The 22,968-nt window shown below is 38.6% G+C and overlaps 4 protein-coding genes across 4 annotated transcripts; 1 reads left to right on the top strand and 3 right to left on the bottom strand.

Annotated features, from left to right (window-relative positions):
* Window positions 1-3,565: 3,565 nt before the first annotated feature.
* Window positions 3,566-7,584, top strand: GCK72_007939 (uncharacterized protein; the record flags this gene model as incomplete). The annotated part of the gene is made up of 6 exons (XM_003097100.2): window positions 3,566-3,864; window positions 4,896-5,251; window positions 6,121-6,394; window positions 6,439-6,544; window positions 6,596-6,659; window positions 7,334-7,584. The coding sequence occupies 6 exons, from the start codon at window positions 3,566-3,568 to the stop codon at window positions 7,582-7,584; spliced, it is 1,350 nt and encodes a 449-aa protein (XP_003097148.2).
* Window positions 7,585-8,224: 640 nt separating this feature from the next.
* GCK72_007938 (uncharacterized protein) lies at window positions 8,225-10,622 on the bottom strand (the record flags this gene model as incomplete). The annotated part of the gene is made up of 5 exons (XM_053726548.1): window positions 8,225-8,661; window positions 8,795-9,067; window positions 9,201-9,383; window positions 9,472-10,013; window positions 10,612-10,622. The coding sequence occupies 5 exons, from the start codon at window positions 10,620-10,622 to the stop codon at window positions 8,225-8,227; spliced, it is 1,446 nt and encodes a 481-aa protein (XP_053590742.1).
* A 3,694-nt stretch (window positions 10,623-14,316) lies between these two features.
* On the bottom strand, window positions 14,317-16,363 carry GCK72_007937 (uncharacterized protein; the record flags this gene model as incomplete). The annotated part of the gene is made up of 3 exons (XM_053726547.1): window positions 14,317-15,106; window positions 16,128-16,244; window positions 16,290-16,363. The coding sequence occupies 3 exons, from the start codon at window positions 16,361-16,363 to the stop codon at window positions 14,317-14,319; spliced, it is 981 nt and encodes a 326-aa protein (XP_053590741.1).
* Window positions 16,364-16,949: 586 nt separating this feature from the next.
* On the bottom strand, window positions 16,950-19,851 carry GCK72_007936 (uncharacterized protein; the record flags this gene model as incomplete). The annotated part of the gene is made up of 3 exons (XM_053726546.1): window positions 16,950-17,144; window positions 18,371-18,622; window positions 19,783-19,851. 3 exons carry the CDS (start codon window positions 19,849-19,851, stop codon window positions 16,950-16,952), a joined length of 516 nt encoding a protein of 171 aa, XP_053590740.1.
* Window positions 19,852-22,968: the final 3,117 nt, after the last annotated feature.

Here is a 22,968-nt window from a genome sequence, read left to right as displayed (position 1 = left end):
AGCAAAATTTGATCTACAACATGAATGTCAATTCAAAAAGCTTGGTTAAAAACGGAAGTCATGACGGGATCTCAAATTCAGTTAGTCGATTTTAGCCGATCTCAACCGATCTCAACCGATTTCAAATTCTCAAACGCTACAGTAACCCAACTCACCGGAAACATAAAAATCAGGGCGTACATATCATTCCTTATCCTCTCATTTGACACATATTTCAGCACAATTCAAGGCATCCTCAACCGATATTATCTTCTCTACAGTACTTTAAAAAGGCGCATATCTTGAAAGTGAGCGGAGTTATCAAAAAATTGTTAACTACAAAAATGGAAAACTAGATTTGATCTACAAGATAAATGTAAACTATACAACTTTTGGTTGAGACCTGAAACTGTGACAGGTTTGGAAATCAGGAGTTTTTTAGAAGTAGTCATGTAAAACTAGACGATGCCGGTCTATTCGAGAGTATTCTGAATGTTTTCTGTAACATTGTGGTCCCCATCTTTCTGTTCTTTTAGTTCGTCCCCTTCTGTACTCTTGATCTCAATCCCTCGAAAGAACAATTTCATTTCAAAAAGGGAACAAAAATCACCGAAATGCTAATTAACTGTAGATGCATTTTGATGATTTGTTATAATTAATTCTGTCAACTCATTTGAATATTCACTTTGTGTGTTGATTTTTTGATCTCGGATTGGATTCAGATTCAAAGATCACTTGCAGATGGATTGACTACTGTAGATAAGATTGGCTTGAACTTTGAGATCCTGTCACGGCTTCCGTTTTGGTCCAAATTTGTGTGAATTTACATTCATTTTGTAGATCAAATCTCGCTTTTTATTTTTGTAGTTGATAAATTTCTGTTAGCTCCGCCCATTTTTGAGATATGCGCCTTTAAAGTACTGTAGGTTAGGTGAGATTGCCTGGAACTTAGAGATTTTGTCACGGCTTCCGTTTTAGTTCAACTTTTTTGAAGTTACATTCATTTTGTAGATCAAAAATAGCTCTTCATTTTCGTAGTTGACAATTTTTTGATAGCTCCTCTTAATTTTGAGATATGCGCCTTTAAAGTACTGTAGGTTAAGTGAGATTGGCTGGAACTTTGAGATCCCGTCATGGCTTCCGTTTTCAATCAACTTTTTTTGAATTTATAGTCATTTTGTAGATCAAATTTAAATTTTTATTATTCCTGTTGACAACGTCATGAGAGCTCCGCCCACTTTTCAGATATACGTCTTTAAAGTGCTACCGTGATGATATAATCGGCTGAAATCGCTTTGAGATCCCGTCAAGGCTTCCTTTTTAGTTCAATTTTTTTTGAATTTACAACTATTTTGTAGATCAAAAATAGCTCTTCATTTTTGTAGTTGACGACTTTTCGATAGCTCCGCTCATTTCTGAGATATGCGCCTTTAAAGTGCTACTGTGATGATACAATCGGCTGAAATCGCTTTGAGATCCCGTCACGGCTTTTGTTTTTTATCGATTTTTTTGAATTTACATTTATTTTGTAAATCAAATTTAGATTTTTATTTTTGTAGTTGACAATTTTTTGATAGCTTCGCTCAATTTTGAGATATGCGCCTTTAAAGTACTATAGGGATGATAAGATAGGTTGAGATCGGCTAACTGACTTTGAGATCCCGTCAAGGCTTCTGTTTTAGTTCAATTTTTTTGAATTTACATTCATTTTGTAGATCAGAAATAGCTCTTTATTTTTCCAATTGACAATTTTTTGATAGCTCCGCCTAATTTTGAGGTATGCGCCTTTAAAGTACTGTAGGGAGGATTATACTGGTTGATCGGATTGAACTTTGAGATCCCGTCATGTCTTCTGTTTCCAACCAATCTTTTTGAATTTACATTCATTTTGTAGATCAAAGCCAGCTCTACATTTTTGTAGTTGACAATATTTTGATAGCTCCGCCCACTTTTCAGATATGCGCCTTTAAAGTGCTACTGTGTTGATACAGTCGGCTGAAATCGCTTTGAAGTTTGAGATCCTGTCATGTCTTTTGTTTTCAACCTATTTTTTTGAATTAAAGTTCATTTTGTAGATCAAATCTTGGTCTCGACATATTTTTGCTAGCTCCGCCCACTTTTGAGATATTCAACTTCCTTCTTTCAACTTTCTTTTTTCTCAAATTTTACTTCCGCCCATCTCGATTTCGTAACTTTCCAAAAAAGAACTGAAGTTCTGTGTCTCAATAAACACTGAGAATTTTAAATAGGTTTCAAAAAAGCAATAAACAATGAGAATCAATCAAAGTTTGGAAAAAAGGGGGAAATAGATGGAACAGGAAAATATGAGCTTTTCGAATTCGAGGGACCGGATTCAATGGAAAATTTCAGAATTTTAGAAAATCAACAACAAAAAGAAATTTTGATGAGGAAAAAATCACACTACCATAGACCCTTGTCTTAAAGCTCGAATCCATGTTTTTTAAGCAAATTTGTTAAATTTTTTAAATTTTTTTCAATAAACCGATATTCTTACATAATAAAACGTCAATTTTACATTGTGAGCTTCAAAATGAGCCCCATATTGGTATAATTCTGATAGTTTCGAATTTTGAGCGAAAACCGCGACGCGACCGCGTCGCACCTGTCCAAAATTTGAAGTTGTCAGAAATATGCCGTGTTTGGGCTTATTTTAGAGCTAAAAACGTAAAAAATCTGAAGTTTTACTTGGATTTACGTTTGCTATGCGTTTCAATAACTAAAAGTCTCAATTTTTTCACAAAATGCATAAAATTCTAGAAAACAAAGCCGAAAATCCGCAGTACCTAAACTTTATCGTTTTTGAACTATCAAATTCAAATTTTTGCTAATGTTACCTTTAAAATAAGCCCCAGTTTGATAAAATTCGTGTAATTTCTAATTTTGAGTGAAAACCGCGACGCAACCGCGTCGCACCAGTCGAAAAATCAAAATTGTCGGAAACATGTCGTCTTTGGGCTCATTTTAAGACTAGAAACTTGGGAAAAGCGGTAAAAGACTTCACAGCTAGTTTGGGATGCAAAAAATCTCCATTCCTTCGAAAAGTGAGTGAAATTTAACCAAATATGGCATAAAACACACAACGAATATAAAAAATTGCCAGGAAACAATAAAAGTCTAGTTTTTGGTGAGATCAGCTTTAAAATGAGCCCCATATTGACATAATTCTGATAGTTTCGAATTTTGAGTGAAAACCGCGACGCGACCGCGTCGCACCAGTCGAAAAACCAAAGTGGACAGAAACATGTCGTGCTTAGGCTCATTTTGAAGCTAAAAACGTGAAAAATACGAAAATAATCATAAAAATGAGATAAAACCAAGTTTTTTTTGAATTTCGAGGCAAAAAATAATTGGTGCTCATTGTTCTTCTCCTAATTAGTTAATACCATTGTGCTTGCACACTCTCTCTTGTTCTCTCTGTGATAACCAATTTTTCGTCGTCGCAACATTCTCTTATCACCCACCTTCTTATCACCGCCCGTTTCTGATACTCATTTCTTCAGAAACTTTTCAATTCCTATACTTTCTAAATTTTTGATCTACATATTCAATTTCCTATAAATCAATAATGTCAGTATCATCCTATGGTACTCCACGTGGCAATGAGTTGCTCCCTTTACGAGGGTCCAACCAGCCGACAATGGGCGAAATGTTCGGTTCACGGGTGAGAGATTCCCGATCGATAACTGCAGATCAGGCGCTGATCCATATGATAAAAGTGATGATGGGCACTGGAATGCTATCACTTCCACTGGCATTCAAACATTCCGGTCTCTGGTTGGGACTCATTCTTCTATGCTGTATTTGTCTGATTTGTATCTATTGTACCAGGCAACTCATCTTCGGACAACATTATATCACTTTTATGTGAGTTTTCAAGCTTCTCTATGCAAAATTATTATGATATTCGTCTTCCCTGCGTTGTTAGCTTTAAAATGAGCCCAAACACGACATATTTCTGACTACTTTGATTTTTCGACTAGTGCGACGCGGTCGCGTCGCGTTTTTACTCAAAATTTGAAATTACACGAATTTTATCAATATGGGGCTTATTTTAAAGGTAACACTGTCAAAAATCTGAATTTGATAGTTTAAAAGCAAAAAAGTTCAAGTATTGCACATTTTCGGCTTTGATTCCTAGAATTTTAAGGATTTTTTGAAGAAATTGAGATGTTTTGCTATTTTAACGGTTTCAAAACGGATTTTTGTGTTCATTTGTAACTTTCCCACGTTTCTAGCTTTAAAATGAGCCCATGCACGACATGTTTCCGACCACTTTGATTTTTTGAGAGGTGCGACGCGGTCGCGTCACGGTTTTTACTCAAAATTTGAAATTAACAAAATTATATTAATATGGGGCTCATTTTAAAGCCAACAACGTCAAAAATCTGAATTCGATAGTTTAACGGCGATCACGTTTAGTTTATGCGAATTTTCTGCTTTGATTTCTAGAATTTTGAGCGTTTTGTAAAGAAAATGAGACTATTTGCAACTATAACAAACCCCAAGCAAATTTTGGAGTTCATTTCAAACTTCCCCACGTTTCTAGCTTTGAAATGAGCCCAAACACGGCAGATTTCCGACAACTCTGATTTATAGACTGATGCGACGCGGTCGCGTCGCGGTTTTCACTCAAAACCCCTTATATTTTAGCCAGAATTTGCCCAAAACTTATAAATTTGCAATTTCTGAAATTAGCTCATCAAGAGCTTTTAAATGAGTATAATCATGCCTAGATTTGCTCAATTTTGAAAAACATTTTACAACGCGTTGCGGTCGCGTCGCGGTTGGTCGAAAAACTAATTTCATCAGAAACCTATTGATATGGGGCTCATTTCAAAGCTCTCACTTTACTGAATCCAAATCTTTTGATCTTTTCACAAAAAATCGTATTCCAGCAAACGAGAGCAACGAATGGACTATGCGAACGTGATGCGGTCAGCAGTGGAGTTGGGTCCCGCATGGATTCGTGGTCATGGGTATCTTTTTAAGCAAATGGTCAATATCAACATGTTCGTCGCTCAATTCGGTTTTTGTTGTGTCTATTTTGTGTTTATGGCGGATAATTTGAAGCAATTTTTCGATCAAACATCGAATATTCATATTTCTCAAGCCGGATGGATCGCCTTGTTGCTCATTCCTATTAGTGCTCTTTGTACTATCCGTGAGCTCAAAGCGTTGGCTCCACTCGCTGCAATCGCTAATTTTGTGTACTTGATTGCAGTGGTTATCGTTTTGCAGGATTTGTTCTCTGGTAAGTATTGTTTTGATTGTAACTTGACAGGTTTTTACCAAATCCGTCTGAAAATTGCATCATTAGAATCAGTGCGGTGAGACCTTTCGAATAAGTATAATCATGCCTAGGTTTGAAACAAGTTGGGTCTCACCACGAAAACTACAGCAATCCCCCAAACTGCAAATTATTTTTTCTACCGTAACTCTGCTAGTTTTAGTCCGATCGTTTTGAAAAATGCACCAGTAACATCATCATTTTCAGATCTTTCGAATGAGTATAATCATGCCTAGGTTTGAAGCAATCCGGGTCCCACCACGAAAACTACAGTAACCGAGAACTGCAAATTATGTTTTTCACCATAACTCTGTCAATTTTTACCCAATTTTTCTAAAATTTGCACCATTGGAATCAGCGTGCTGAGACCTTTCAAATGAGTATAATCTTCTATAGGTTTGAATCAATTCGGGTCCCACCACGAAAACTACAGTAACCTAGAACTGCAAATTATTTTTTTGACCATAACTCTGTCAATTTTTACTCAATCTTTCTAAAATTTGCACCATTGGAATCAGCGTGCTGAGACCTTTCAAATGAGTATAATCTTCTCTAGGTTTGAATCAATTCGGGTCCCACCACGAAAACTACAGTAACCCAAAAATTCGTGTCGGGACCCAATTTTTCCAAACTTAGGCATGATTATACTTTTCTGAAAGCTCACAAAACGCTGATTCCAAAAATGTAAATTTTTAAGCATGTAGATCAAAATTTACGGAGTTACGGTCGCGTCCCGGTTGTAGATCAAATTTCAAATTACTCCGAATAATGTCATGATTATACTCATATCAAGCTCTCATCCTCCAAAATCCAAAAAAATCAATAATTTCCAGATTGGCAGCCATGGGACCAACTTCCAGCGTTCGGCTCTCTCGAGTCGCTCCCCCTATTCTTCGGTACCGTAATGTTTGCATTCGAAGGGGTCGCCGTGGTACTTCCAATCGAGAATCAGATGAATGAGCCAATTCATTTTATCACCCCCAATGGAGTACTCAATACCTCCTGTATTTTGGTCCTTTTGGTCTACATGACCGTCGGATTTTTCGGATTTTTGAGATACGGACTTGATATCAAGGATACGCTCACTTTGAACCTCCCCCAGACTCCGTAGGTCACAAAAACACAATGTAGATCAAAAAATTCCAATTTAGATTCTACCAAGCCATCAAAATCATGTTCGTCCTCTGTATCCTCGTCTCCTATCCTCTTCAATTCTACGTTCCGATGGAGAGAGTCGAGAAATGGATTAAGAGAAAGGTAGATCAAACTTTTGAAGAGAATGGGCAGAGCTTAATCTGCAAATTTTAGGTTGTGGAAACGAAACAGGAGCCTATGATCTACGCGATCCGGTTTGGTGGAGTTGTGTTGACTTGTAAGTGGGCGGGGTCAAATTTTTGTTGAAAATAAATGTTAACATCTTGTTCGGCTAGTTTTTAGCTTTAAAATGAGTCCAAAACAACATGTTTCTGACAACTTTGAATTTTTAATAGGTGCGACGCGGTCGCGTAGCGGTTTTCATCTAAATTTTTAAAATAGTAGGAAATATGTAGATATGGGGCTCATTTTAAAGCTAAAAATGTAAAGAATTCGAATCAAGCATTTATTTGTAATTCTAGTGTCATTTGGTCAAAAAACTGTAGATCAAAAATTTGTTGAGACCCGAAAAATTCACTTTAACTCTTCAAATTTAGATTTTCTAGTTCGAAATTAAATTTTTCGAATTCAGCAAGTTACTACCTTTCAAATGAATATAATCATGCCTATGTTCGCTTCATTTTGATTTTTCGACTTTTTCGACCATGCGTTGCGGTCGCGTCGCGGTCAATTTTTGAAAAAGCGATGAAATATCTTTTTTCCAGTGTTTTGTTGTATTTATACGTTTTCTAGCTCCCAACAAACGCTGTAACCCTCATTTTGAATATCTGACCGCGACGCGACCGCGCCGCGTGGTCGAAAAAGTCAAAAAATCAAAATGAAGCCAACCTAGGCAATATGGGGCTCATTTCAAAGCTCTCAACCTCCCAAATTCAAATATCCTATTTTCAGGCGCCATGGCTCAACTTATCCCTCACTTAGCGCTGTTCATCTCTCTAGTCGGAAGTGTCGCCGGCACGTCGCTCACCCTCGTCTTCCCTCCACTCATCGAACTTCTTTGCTGCTATTCGCGTCAGGAATTGACGAAATGGGTCTGGATTCGGAATATCGGGTTGATGGCGTTCGCGATGGTCGGATTCACCACTGGTACCTATGCGAGTATGGTACAGATTGTTGAGGCGTTCGGGAAATCTGATGTCTAAATCTTATCGGATGTCTTTTTGTATCGATTGATGATGTTTTGATGATAGTATTGATTGTTATAGCCTGTTTAGAAAATTAAAAGTTTTGATCTCTCTTTTTCTCAAATCTCGAATGGCACTACCCGACCGCAACGCGCTCCAAACTCAATTTCGCTTACATTTTCAAGTTCAGCCAGTATTTAGCTTCAAAAAGAGCACAAACACGACGCATTTTGGATAACGTTGATTTTTTCTAAAGATGCGTTGCGGTCGCGTTGCGGTTTTTACTCAAAAATGACCAAAAATGACATTTTTTCAGAAAGAGCTTCCAGAAAAGTATAATCATGCCTAGGTTTGGAGAAAATTGGGTCCTGACACGATTTTCTGGGTTACTGTAGTTTTCGTATTGGGACCCGAATCGCTTCAGACCTAGACATGATTATACTCATTTGGAAGGTCTGGTCATGCTGATTCTAATGATGCAGTTTTCAGAGTGATGTAGTCAAAACTGGTTCTGACACGAATCAAATAGATTCAATGATTTAAGGTTTCAGAGTGCTGGCCGAACTCTTTTCCTTTTATTTTGTCTTTAAAAGTGTTTGAATAGTATTCGCTCATAAACGTTATCACCCGATCATTTAGTATCACCGCGTGGATGTAATCATCGCGAATTGTGCGCGTAGAACTGACTCCTAAACGCATGGACCAGTAGACTAGCCACTGATCCGGAGTCGTTCCTATGAACACGCGTGCGAAGACCTCTCGTAAGAGGATCTCCGACTTTGCGAACTCGGTTCGTGTATCTTTTGTGCGCGTAGAACTGACTCCTAAACGCATGGACCAGTAGACTAGCTACTGATCCGGAGTCGTTCCTATGAACACGCGTCCGAAGACCTCTCGTAAGAGGATCTCCGACTTTGCGAACTCGGTTCGTGTATCTTTTGTGCGCGTAGAACTGACTCCTAAACGCATGGACCAGTAGACTAGCCACTGATCCTGGAGTCGTTCCTATGAACACGCGTGCGAAGACCTCTCGTAAGAGGATCTCCGACTTTGCGAACTCGGTTCGTGTATCTTTTGTGCGCGTAGAACTGACTCCTAAACGCATGGACCAGTAGACTAGCTACTGATCCGGAGTCGTTCCTATGAACACGCGTGCGAAGACCTCTCGTAAGAGGATCTCCGACTTTGCGAACTCGGTTCGTGTATCTTTTGTGCGCGTAGAACTGACTCCTAAACGCATGGACCAGTAGACTAGCTACTGATCCGGAGTCGTTCCTATGAACACGCGTCCGAAGACCTCTCGTAAGAGGATCTCCGACTTTGCGAACTCGGTTCGTGTATCTTTTGTGCGCGTAGAACTGACTCCTAAACGCATGGACCAGTAGACTAGCCACTGATCCTGGAGTCGTTCCTATGAACACGCGTGCGAAGACCTCTCGTAAGAGGATCTCCGACTTTGCGAACTCGGTTCGTGTATCTTTTGTGCGCGTAGAACTGACTCCTAAACGCATGGACCAGTAGACTAGCTACTGATCCGGAGTCGTTCCTATGAACACGCGTGCGAAGACCTCTCGTAAGAGGATCTCCGACTTTGCGAACTCGGTTCGTGTATCTTTTGTGCGCGTAGAACTGACTCCTAAACGCATGGACCAGTAGACTAGCTACTGATCCGGAGTCGTTCCTATGAACACGCGTCCGAAGACCTCTCGTAAGAGGATCTCCGACTTTGCGAACTCGGTTCGTGTATCTTTTGTGCGCGTAGAACTGACTCCTAAACGCATGGACCAGTAGACTAGCCACTGATCCTGGAGTCGTTCCTATGAACACGCGTGCGAAGACCTCTCGTAAGAGGATCTCCGACTTTGCGAACTCGGTTCGTGTATCTTTTGTGCGCGTAGAACTGACTCCTAAACGCATGGACCAGTAGACTAGCTACTGATCCGGAGTCGTTCCTATGAACACGCGTGCGAAGACCTCTCGTAAGAGGATCTCCGACTTTGCGAACTCGGTTCGTGTATCTTTTGTGCGCGTAGAACTGACTCCTAAACGCATGGACCAGTAGACTAGCTACTGATCCGGAGTCGTTCCTATGAACACGCGTGCGAAGACCTCTCGTAAGAGGATCTCCGACTTTGCGAACTCGGTTCGTGTATCTTTTGTGCGCGTAGAACTGACTCCTAAACGCATGGACCAGTAGACTAGCTACTGATCCGGAGTCGTTCCTATGAACACGCGTGCGAAGACCTCTCGTAAGAGGATCTCCGACTTTGCGAACTCGGTTCGTGTATCTTTTGTGCGCGTAGAACTGACTCCTAAACGCATGGACCAGTAGACTAGCTACTGATCCGGAGTCGTTCCTATGAACACGCGTGCGAAGACCTCTCGTAAGAGGATCTCCGACTTTGCGAACTCGGTTCGTGTATCTTTTGTGCGCGTAGAACTGACTCCTAAACGCATGGACCAGTAGACTAGCCACTGATCCTGGAGTCGTTCCTATGAACACGCGTGCGAAGACCTCCCGTAAGAGGATCTCCGACTTGAAAAAAGCTAGAGTGCTTGTTGTATACACTCATCACCGCTTTTTTCTCCCAAGTTTTTGAGATCCATTGGCGTCGGTTCTGAAAAATATAACTGTTGTAAGAGATTTCGGCTAGAAACAAGAGAGAGGATAAGAATATACGAAATTCGAAAAAGATAGTGAATATGAGTTTAAATGACAGTGGGACGCGACAAAAGTAGCGAAAACGGGTTTTAGCGAAAATGTTTTCCTAGATGGCAAGGAACATTTTGAATGAAAGAAGTTTCGCAGAACATTGAAACAGAACACGACGATACAGCTAGCTGGAGGATATAGAAATTTGACAAAAAGAATGGTGGCGAGAAACAACAAAACTTCAACGATTTGAATAAAAATGTAAATTTTGTAATAAGAATGAGGATCTACGAGGAACTTGTATCTCGAAACATTGCAGATGAGAAAATGAGTCAAATGGCATGTGATGAGAAAGCAGAAGTAGGCGAACCAATTCGAATAACAACACGAACATTGATGGCATAATGAAAAATAAAAGAATAACTGTTTCGCCCGCGAAACTTTGCCGAGGCTTATTATCAAAACAATTTTTCTTGACATTTTTCTGAGCCCGCGAAAGTTGCCGCTTTTGAAATTAATAACGCCTCTTTTTTGCAGTCTCCGGCAGGGTTTTTCGCAAACCGCCGCGCACTTATTTCGCGATTTATTTTCAGCGTATGTTGATGCTTTATTTTTCGTTGTTTTTGACTGCAATACATTTTAATTGTTTGAAAAATAGTTTGTATTTGTTGGAAAACATCAATCTTTGTTTGTTTCAGACGGAATGAAGTTAAAAGCAACAAACGGAGGACAAACATCTTCAATGAAAAAGAAAAATAGACAAATAAAAATTCTACTTCCAAAAATTAATTTTTGCAGATAAATAAGTATAATCATCAATCTAGAAAAGACGAAACACGGAATGGCTACTGATTTCGGTCTTATTCGATATTGCTCAGAGTTTTGCGGGTTTTTAACTGGAATCCTCGTGCTCCGTAAGTGAATTAATTTCTTTCCAGCATTAAAGTTTTATTAAACAAACATGTTTAAAAACGTTACTCACTGCTTGATTTTTTTCATATTTTCTTTGTCCCTTCTCTTGTCTTGCTACAGTTTTCTCTTTCCGAGTCATCGTTCAACAGATTTTTCCGAATTTCCGACGCTTTTCGCGTTTTTTCAAACGAAAATTAGGAAATTAACATGCCTTGTTCCGTTGTTTTCTTTTTTACCACTACATATGGAGAACACGTGCAACAAAAATCCTTTTACAGCTTACAAATACTTCGATAATCGAAGCTGAAAATAAATCGCGAAATAAGTGCGTGGCGGTTTGCGAAAAACCCTGCCCGAGACTGCAAAAAAGGGGCGTTATTAAATTCAAAGGCGGCAACTTTCGCGGGCTCAGAAAATCATCAAGAAAAATTGTTTTGATAATACACTATTCACCGGCATTTTAGAAACGTAAAAATCTCGTTAGTAAGGAACGACAATTAAAAAACTATCGAACAAAATGCAGAGTAAGTGTCAAATTTGAGTGATTTCCAGAAAACTTCAACAAAAATCCTTTTGAAAGTATCAAAATTTTCAAAAAAAGGGATCGATATCTTTGAAAACAAGCATTCTGATAACAAAAAGCAACGAAGCGGACAATAATTAATTTTTTCGCTGACATGCTGTGATTAAAATCGACGAAAATTATGTGAAAAAAAACGGCCGGCGAAACGTTAAAAATAAGAAAATCTCGATCGGAAGGACCGAAAATCGAGAAATTAGTGAAGAAAATGCAGAATAAAGTGTCAAAAAATTGCTGCAACTTGGCTGAAAATTTATATAACTTAAGCCGAAATTTTTAATTATCCGAGCTAGAAACTATTTTCAAAATTCTTAATCTTTCAGAAAATCCTACATTCCTATCAAAACCCCTACAAAAAATTAGAAAAACGGGCGGATGATAAAATTGAAAAAAAAACTAACTTTTTAAACAAAAAAGACGCTAAACACTATTTTTTCAGCTTGTTTTTGAGCGCTTTTAATTAAATCAGGAAAAATAGACATTTAATTCAGAAAATAGAAATGAAAAATCAAAAAAATCGCCAAAAAAGAGCAAAATCCGTCGAAAAAATCAATTAATTCAACTTGTCCGAGAGGAGTACACGGAGAGGCCGCAATTTTCCGTGACGGTGTTTGCGTACTGGTGGCGTCACGGTGCATCATATTTTACGACAGATTCAGAACTTGCGGGTTTCTTGAAGAAAAGAAAGAAAAAAGTGGTTTATTCATCAAAGAACATTTTTTAAATTAATAAAAAATGGATTTTTCGTTCAAACTATGGGAAAAAATTCGTGTACTCCTCTCGGATAAGTCGAAATAATTTTATTCGGGTTACCACCGATTTTTATAGTTTTTCCGGGATTTTTTTCTGTATTTCAACAGTTTTTTTGATAAATTTTGTGATTTTCTTGATTTCATCTATAGATTTTGTCGATAGAGTCTCCAAATTATGAACACTAGTTGATAAAATATAAATTAAGCTAATTTTCTATAAAACACGATATTTTCAGCATTTTTTGTGCGCATTTTATGAAAATCAAGCTAGTTAAATATTTAATTTTAAAAAAATGGAATTAAAAACCAGAAAAATCGCCAAAAAACGAGAAAAAACGGAAAAAAAACCGTTGAAAAAATCAATTAATTCAACTTGTCCGAGAGGAGTACACGGAGAGTCCGCATTTTTGCGTGGTGGTAATTGCGTACCAATGACGTCACGATGTAACATATTTTACGACAGATTCAGATTTCGGGGGTTTTTTAAGAAAAGAAAGAAAGAAAGTATTTTATTCATCAGAATTCATTTCAAAAATTGCCAAAAATGGATTTTTCCTTCAAATTACGGGTAAATGCTGATAAAATTGTTATTAAACAAATACAGAAAAGTTTCTCTCAGAAAATTTTTACATGAAACCATTTCGTACTGTCGGATATCACAGTTGCTGTCCTTCCATCTTGTCGCTTCACCACGAGAACACCATTTGTGATGTAGTTTGACCTGTAAACCAGTAGAAAATAACATATCCGTCTTTCTGACGTCATTAGCTTCAAAATGAGCCCCATATTGCCTATATTTGCTTCATTTTTAGTTTTCGCCTTTTTCGACCACGCGGCGCGGTCGCGTCGCGGTCGAATTTTAAAAGAGAGCTTTAAGGTGTCGTTTTGAAACGGTTTTAAACCGATGATAGTAAAAACACCAAAAATATCTTGTTTCATCAATTTTTCGAAAATTGACCGCGACGCGACCGCGCCGCGTGGTCGAAAATGTTGAAAAATCAAAATGAAGCAAACCTAGGCATGATTATATTCATTTGAAAGCTAGTAACTTGCTGAGTTTGACTATTTAATTTTCAAAACTAGAAAATCGGAATTTGAAGAGTTAAAGGGATTTGTTTGGGTCTCAACAAAAGTTTGATCTACAATTTTCTCAACCAAATAACATTTTAATGACAAATAAGGGATATGTTTGTAATCCTGACATTTTCAGCTATAAAATGAGTCATATATCGCACTATTTCCGACTATTTCCAAAATTTAAAAAAAACCGCGACGCGACCGCAACGCGCCAGTCAAAAATTGAAATGATCGCAAATATATCGTGTTTGGGCTCATTTTGAAGCTAAGACCGAGAAGAATGCGAGATTTTACATAAAATCATGAAAACTTATAATCATGTCTAGGTTTAAAGCAATTCGGGTCCCACCACAAAAACTACAGTAACCCAGAAAATCGTGTCGGGACCCAATTTTCTTCAAACCCAGGCATGATTATACTTTTCTGAAAGCTCTTCAAACGCTGGTGATGAAAATGTTAATTTCAAAGCATGAAAATCAAAATTCACGGAGTTAAATCTAAAAAACTAAAAAAGATTTTTTTTTTCTCCTAAAAACCAGTTTTTTCTAGTTATAAATCGAAATGTAAGAGTTCTAAACTATTCCAGTCATTTTTTTGAAGTCATTAGCTTCAAAATGAGCCCCATAATAACCTATTTCTAAAAAAATGTCATTTTTGATTGAAAACCGCGACGCGACCGCGACGCACCTATCAAAAATTCAAAGTAATCAGAAACCAATCGTGTTTGGGCTCATTTTAAAGCTAATAACAAGGAGAATCTGAAATTTTACATAAATTTACCATTGGTCCATAAAATATGCCTCATCAAACTGTTCGCACATCTCCACTGACAAAGTTTTCAACTTTTCAAATTCTCCAGTCATCCATCTGTCCATATACTCCTTCATATCTCTATTAGTGAACTGTGAATCTGATATTTTGACTTTAGAAGCTTGAAGGAGAAGCAGGTTGCCAAAAGTGAACCAATTCGCTTTCTCCACTTTGAAAATTTCAGATTTAAAGTGTTTACGAAACTGAAATTGGTCATTGACACTGAGCTCAAGTACATTGGACTCTAAGGCAGTGAGATTGTGCAGTACCATTTTTAGAAAGGCCTCATCTGGAATATCAGATATCAAATATAATTCTTGTATGGTTGCATTGGCAAGTGAGTCTATCAGAAGTTTGATGCCTGGTAGATCACTATAATCTTTCAGAAAAATCAATAATTCATCGATTTCCAGTGCGAAAGTGTCCTTGAAATACTTAATTAGGGTAATTAACCCATGGTAATCATAGTCCCAAAACAATTGGAATGTCTTAAATTTCGAACGATAACTAATCGGCAGTGACACCCCACTGATCTCCAGAATACCAGATTTCACATCCTTCTTCCATCTTCGATTGTCTATTACATGATTCCACGTGTTATTGATTGATCTGATATGAAAATAGAACTTAATCTCGCATGAATCAATTCTACGCAAAGTGATCAAGAGATGTATTCCACCCCAGTCGATTCTGATGGAATAGGACACTTGTTGATGGAATTCAGAGCTTGACATGTCGAGACGCAGGTAGCAAAGACTGGAAATTAAAAATATTATTTTGATGAAGAAAGATGTGTAGATCATTTTCATAGTTGACAACTTTTTGCTAGCTCCGCCCATTTTTGAGATATGCGCCTTTAAAGTACAGAAGAATGTGAAGATTGGCTTCCAACTTTGAGATTCCGTCATGGTTTCCGTTTTTGACCAATTTTTTTGAATTTACATTTAATGTGTAGATAGAAACTAGTTGATCATTTTTGTAGTTAACAACTTTTTGGTAGCTCCGCCCACTTTTAAGATATACGTCTTTAAAGTGGAGAAGAAATGCGAAGATTGGTTGAGATCGGCTGAAATCCCTTTATATTTGAGATCCTGTCATGGCTTCCGTTTTTAATCAGTTTTTTGAATTTACGTTTGTTTTGTAGATCACATCTTGTTCTCCATTTTCGTCGTTGACAGTTTTTTTCTGGCTCCGCCCAGTTTTGAGATATGCGTCATTAAAGTACTACAGGGATGATTAGATTGGTTGAGACCGCCTCGAACTTGAGATCCCGTCATGGCTTCCGTTTTTGACCAATTTTTTTGAATTGACATTTGTTTTGTAGATCAAATCACGCTCTTCATTTTTATAGTTAAAAATATATTCTAGCTCCGCCCACTTTTGAGATATGCGTCTTTAAAGTACTGAAGAGGTGATAAGATTGGTTGAGATACTCTTGAAATTTGAGATCCCGTTATAGCTTCCCATTTTGACACAGTTACAGTATTTTACATTCATTTTGTAGATCAAAACAATTAGATTATTTTCATAGTTGACATCTTTTTTCTAGCTCCGCCCATTTTTGAGATATGAGCCTTTAAATTAGAGAAGATTGGTTGAGATCGGCTGAAATCGTTGTATATTTGAGATCCCGTCATGGCTTCCGTTTTTAATGAGTTTTTTTTAAATTTACATTCATTTTGTAGATCAAAACTAGTAGATCATTTTTGTAGTTGACATCTTTTCTTTGGCTCCGCCCACTTTTGAGATATCCGCCTTTAAAACCTGATAAACTTACAAATCCATCGGACAATATTCAATACTTCTGTTTTGCATCAGCTCGTGTGGAGATGGTAATTTGATTAACATCTTTATTACAATACGTGTTTTTTTGCTGCATGCGGATAAACTGGTTCTGAAAATGTTGAAAAATATAAAATTTTGATAATTTTGAACTTACAAATCACATAAACTCAATGAATGAAGAATAGGCTTCAAAATAAGATGAGGGAGACGAAGGAGAGGAATCATCATTGTTCTGAAGAGACAGAAAATATAAGGGGTGTCTAGGAGGAGGAAATCAATATGAGTGGCCCTCTGGGAATATGAATTCAAATAATTATTTTCCCGCGAAACCAGAGTTCTAGTAAAGCGCGTTCGTACACGACTTGGCACGTTGCCGATTGAGTCGCCGCTCAGCCAAACTACTTGAAAATTTTGAAAATTGACAAAAACAGGATTTATTGGATGAATATATCAAAAGGATATCGAAAGGAGTAATTATGTGATCGGTTGAGATCGGCTGGAGCGCGTTCGGCGCGTTTTTAAGATTGGTTGAGATTGCCTGGTGCGTCTTCAGCGCGTTGTTAGGATCGGTTGGGATAGCTCACCAGCCAATCTCAACCGATTACAAAAACGCGCCGAAGGCGCACCAGCCGATCTCAACCGATCATAAAACGCGCCGAAGGCGCACCAGCCGATCTCAACCGATCATAAAACGCGCCGAAGGAGCACCAGCCGATCTCAACCGATCATAAAACGCGCCGAAGGCGCACCAGCCGATCTCAACCGATCACATAATTACTCCTTTTCCATTAAAAAAAAGCCAATTAAAGATCAATTAAAGTTGTCCACAATCGACGATGGTACAGTCCATGAGAGGTTTGCCTGATTGAGATCCATTCGTCTCGATATTCTGAACGACGTCCATTCCCTGGATGACACGTCCGAAGACGACGTGTTTGTTGTCGAGCCACTCGGTTTTGACGGTACACAGGAAGAATTGGGAACCATTGGTGTGGGGACCAGCGTTCGCCTGAAAATTAGAAATTAGAGGACATCTGGATGGACAGATGGACAGACAGACAGAAAATCCAAAAAAAAATTGACTGAAATCGAGAAAGTTAGCCATTTTTCGAATTTTTGGACATCTGGGCATTCAGACATCCGGACAGACAAAACCAGAAAGATAGAATGTGGACATCCGGACTTCCGGACGCACAGACAGACAAACCAAAAAGTGAGAATATGGACATCCGGACATCCGGATGGGCAGACAGACAAAATTGCGGAAAAATTGAAAAAAATCGAAAAAAAAACGGTTGAAATCGAATTTCGAAATCAGCGGATATTTTGATTTTTGGACATCTGGACACCGGGACACACAGGCAGTCATATACTTAATTCTATGGACATCCGGACATCTGGACAAATAGACAGACACACAGATAGACATAACAGTGTCGGAAAACTGCTGGAGCTCCCGTCTAGTTCAGGAAGGTTTGGGACATCCGGATATTTCGATGGACAGATGGAAATACAGATAGACATGCTGACATCTGGACACCAGGAAACACAGACAGACATATCTGGTGGACATCCGGACATCCGGACAGACAGACTGACAGTCGGTAAACCAAAAAAGTGAGGAAAAACCAACTAACATCTGAGCTGTTAGACTTAAATTTAGAAGTTCTTAACGCATTGGACATCCAGACACACAGGACACACAGACAGACAAAAACCGTCTTGCTTTGGACCTCCAGACATTTGGACGCACAGACGGACAGAAAATCCGAGAAAGAGGAGTATAGATACAGGAAGGGTTGGGGACATCCGGATTTTGAATGGACAGACATACAAGACTGGACATTCGGACACACGTGAGGACAGACAATATCTGTTGAACATCCGGACATCTGGAGACACAGACAGAGAGAAAATCCAAATAAAACCGGCTAAAATCGGTCTAAATCGTCCAAAATCAACAATTTTTTGAGTTTTCGGACATCTGGACATCTGGACATTCGAACACACAGACAGACAAACCCAAAACGCGAAAATGTGGAAATCCGGACATCTGGATGGACAGACAGACAGACAGAAAATTCGAAAAAAAAACGTGCAATAAAAGGTTGAAAAATGACCAAATTAGCCATTTTAATTTTCTGACATCCGGATTTTTGGATGGACAGACAGACAGGCAAAACCGTCTGGGTTCGGACATCCGGACACACATAGGACACACAGACAGACTCTTACCATGGAAAGGACACCTGGTCCAGTATGTGTCTCCTTGAAGTTCTCATCAGGGAACTTTTCCCCATAAATCGACTCTCCACCTGTCCCATTTCCTCTCGTAAAGTCTCCGCCTTGAATCATGAATTGAGGAATGATACGATGGAATTTCGTTCCTTTGTAGTGAAGTGGTTTGCCCTGTTTGCCGATTCCCTTCTCTCCGGTGCACAGGGCACGAAAGTTCTCGGCGGTTTTTGGGACCACATCGGAGTAGAGCTGGAATAGAAACCGATTTTTGAACTATGAACTTTGACTCTAAGCCACGCCCACCAAAATCACTTTTTTAACATGTTTATTTTGGATTCAGAATCTAAAGGAAATTTTGAATCCGATGGTATTAAAATTGTTAAAGTATCGCATTCAGAAGACCACGAAAAATGACATCAAAAAGTGGTCGTTTTCGAATTTTATTGTAAATTTGAGTTTTTGACTTTGAAGCTTAGCCACGCCCACTAAACAATTTTTTTGGATTTTTTCTTTAGGATTCAGAATCTAGAGGAGATTTTGAATTGGACGATATCAAAATGTTTAAGATATCGGATTCAGAAGACCCCGAAAACTAACGTCGAAATTGTTAGTTTTTGAGGTTTTCCGAGAATTTAGGTTTCCAACTTTGAAGCTCAGCCACGCCCACCAAAATCAGTTTTTTCAGGTTTTTCTTCTGGATTCAGAATTTAGAGGAGATTCTGAATCTAACAGTACTAATATTGTTGAGGTATCAGAATCAGAAGACCTCGAAAAGTGACGTCAAAAATTGGTCATTTTTGAGATTTTTTGAAAATTTTGAAGTTTTTACTTTGAGGCTTAGCCATGCCTACCAATCGCATTTTTTCGGGACTTTTCTTTTGGGTTCTGAATTTAGAGGAAATTCTGAATCCGGTGGCTTAGACAGAATAAGGGCCTGCTTAGATTTCTGGTCGCTGCTTAACTATCACTAGGATCATCTAACATCATTGCTTAGCCATGAACTTGGGGGGAGCGGCTTAGGACCTTATGGAAAACTGGGAGCTGCTTAGGACCCTTTGGAAGCTGCTTAAGGAAGAATGGGCGGTGCTTAGTTTGAGTAGGAGCGGCTTAGCGACATTTGGAGCTGCTAAACTATACTTGGGTCTGCCTAATCTTGGTGCTATTTATCTATTACTTGGGTCTGCTTAACCTTTCGTGCTGCTCAATCAAGAGCGGCTTCACGACCTTTGGAGCTGCTTAGCTCTAACTGGGTCTGCTTACTCAATTTCTACTTGGAGCTGCTTAACTTCAACTTCAGAACTATGCCCTCCATCAACGTTCTGGCTCTGAGAGCGGCGTAGAGTCCCTGGGGCTGCTTAGCTAAGACTGGGCGCTGCTTAGAATCTCTGGAGCTGCTTATCCTGACCCACCTCCATAATAATGCGTCCAGCCGGTTTTCCACCAATCGAGATGTCGAAGAACACGTTCGGGCGACTCATTGTACCTGGAAATGAAGAATTTTTTAGTTTTTTGGAGATATTAAGAAGGGAGAGGAGTTTTGAGAATATAAAAACTGGAGATCGGTTTTCAAAGAAAAAAATTATTTAAAAAAATCAAAAATTCAAAAAAAAAATTAGGAAAATTTTCAAATCGCTGAAATTCCAGAATCTTCAGATGGATAAAAGTTGATTTATACATCAATCAATTCAGAATGTCTTCTAAATTCTGAATCCAAAAGAAAAATCTCAAAAAAATGCGTTTGGTGGGCGTGGCTAACCGTCAAAGTCAGAGACTCAAAATATCAAAAAATCTCAAAAATGACAAATTTTTGACGCCAATTTCAGATATCTTTTAGATAACAAATTCCAAATTTTTTGGTACCATCAAATTAAGAATCTCCTCTTAATTCCGAATCCAAAAGAAAAGTCCCAAAAATCTGGTTCTGGTGGGCGTGGCTCGCCTCAAAGTCGCAAGTCTAAATTTTGGAAAACTTTCAAAAATGACCAATTTTTGACGTCATTTTTCGTGTTCTTCTGAATCAGATGTCTCAAAGATTTTAATACCACCGGATTCAAAATCTCCTCTAGATTCTGAATCAAAAAGAAAAATCCCGAAAAAAAGCGTTTGGTGGGCGTGGGTAACCGTCTAAGTCAGAGACTCAAAATATTCAAAAATCTAAAAAATTCCAATTTTTGACATCATTTTTTTACAGTTTTCTGAATTCGATGTCTCAAAGATTTTGGTACCATTGAATTTAAAACCTCCTGCAGATTCTGAATCCACAAGAAAAATCCCAAAAAACTGGTTCTGGTGGGCGTGGCTTAGCCCCAAAGTTCAAAACTCAAATTTTCAAAAAATCTAAAAAATTGTCATTTTTTGACGTCATTTTCAGATGCCTTCCAGATGACGGATCCCAATGATTTTGGTACCACCGGATTTAGAATCTCTTCTAAATTCTGAATCCAAAAGAAAAAACCTCAAAAAAACCGTTTGGTGGGCGTGGCATACCGTCAAAATCAGAGACTAAAAATTCTCGAAAATCTCACAAATGACCACTTTTGACATCATTTTCAGATGTCTTCCAGATGACGGATCCAAATGATTTTAGTACCATCAGATTCAGAATCTCCTCTAAATTCTGAATACAAAAGAAAAATTTCAAAAAACTGATTTTGGTGGGCGTGGCTTAGCTTCAAAGTTGAAAACTCAAATTCTCGAAAAGTCTCGAAACATCGCCTGGCAGAGAGCTGGCAGAGCCTCTGCTCGAAATGCTGCGCGATGCAAATGAGCCGCCCGATTAGTGACTCCGCCCCCTAGCAACAAGAGACGCGACGAGAGAGTGTGTGAAGAGGAGAGAGTGCAGACAGACAGAGAAAAAGGAGTCGTAAAAGGAGAAGACGTGAGAGGACGGAGGGGCTCTGCCAGGCACCGCCGGCCGGCACTCTCTGCGTCTCTCGCTCTCTCACACTCTCTCGTTCTCTCTAACCGAGAGCAAAACGGAATAGCAGAGAGCACACTTGGTGCTCTCTCACGAAAGGCCATTTAAGGCAAATCAAGGCTTGAAAAAGGCCTAAAACCAGCCTCGATTATGCCTAAAATGTGTCCATTTGAGGCGAAGCCACGCCCACCAGAACCAGTTTTTTGAGAGTTTTCTTTTGGATTCAGAATCTAGAGGAGATTCTGAATCCGGTGGTACCAAAAAATTTGGAATCCGTCATCTAGAAGACCTCTGAAAATGACGTCAAAAATTGGTAATTTTTGAAATTTTTCAAGAATTTCAGCATCGGACTTTGACGTTGCTTGGCTTATCGGCAGTTTTTTGAAACTTTTCTTTTGGATTCAGAATCTGCAGGAGATTTTGAATCTGATGGTATCAAAAAATTTGGAATCCGTAATCTGGAAGGCATCTGAAAATGACGTCAAAAATTGGTAATTTTCGAGTTTTTTGAAAATTTTTTTATTTAAATTTTGAGGCTGAGCCACGCCCACCAAAACCAGTTTTTGGGGATTTTTCTCCTGGATTCAGAATTTAGAAGAAATTCTAAATCTGATGGTACCAAAATCTTGGGGAGACCAAAATTGTCAAGGTATCGGATTCAGAAGTCCCCGAAAAATGACGTCAAAAATTGCTAACTTTTGAGATTTTTGGAAATTTCGAGTTTTTGACTTTCAGGCAAAGCCACTCCCACCAGAACCAGTTTTTCGGGATTTTTCTTTTGGATTCAGAATCTAGAGGAGATTCTGAATCTGATGGTATAAAAATTATTGGGATCCGTCATCTGGAAGGCATCTGAAAACGACGTCAAAAATTGGTCATTTTTGAGATTTTTGAAAAATTTGAGTTTTCGACTTTGACGCTTAACCACGCCCACCAAAACCAGATTTTTGAGATTTTTCTTGTGCATTCAGAATCTAGAGGAGATTCTGAATCCGGTGGTACTAAAATATTGAAGGCCTCGGATTCAGAAGATCCCGAAAAACGACGTCGAAAATTGCAAACTTTTGAGATTTTTGGAAATTTTGAGTTTTTGACTTGTCAGACGAAGCCACACCCACTAAATCCGATTTTTTTGGAATTTTTCTCGTGGATTCAGAATCTACTTGAGATTCTAAATCTGATGATACCAAAACGTTAAATTAAGCCTAAAGGTCCGCCCAAGGACTCAAAAAACCAATTCCAGACCAAAAAAACTCGCCTTTTTGTCTGAAAATCTCTGAAAAACCGTCTAAAAACATAAAAAATTACACCAAAACTCTTCTTTACACGTGTGTTCATCGTTTCCACATATGAATGAATGATGGACTGGAAGGAGGGGGCGGAGCGAGTGGGTGTGACAGAAACAGACAAAAGACAGAGAACAGACCAAAAGGGGGCGGAGCCTTTAAGAAAATAAATTTACAAAAAAAATCATAAAAGGGGGCGGGGACTTAGAGATAAAAGGAATAGAATATGGGGGGGGGGGGGTAAATAGTGGGCGTGGCCTATCATAAAGTGACAAGTAAGAAGAAAAAAGGGGGCGGGGCCCTAGAAATTTACAAAAAACGAGAGAGAGAGAGTGGAGAGAGACGCAGACATATTTATAGACATTTTGTGGAAGAGAAAATCGATAAGTAGA

Source organism: Caenorhabditis remanei, chromosome II, assembly GCF_010183535.1.
Source record: "Caenorhabditis remanei strain PX506 chromosome II, whole genome shotgun sequence".
NCBI lineage: Eukaryota > Metazoa > Nematoda > Chromadorea > Rhabditida > Rhabditidae > Caenorhabditis > Caenorhabditis remanei.
This window is presented reverse-complemented; position numbering and strand designations above follow the sequence as displayed.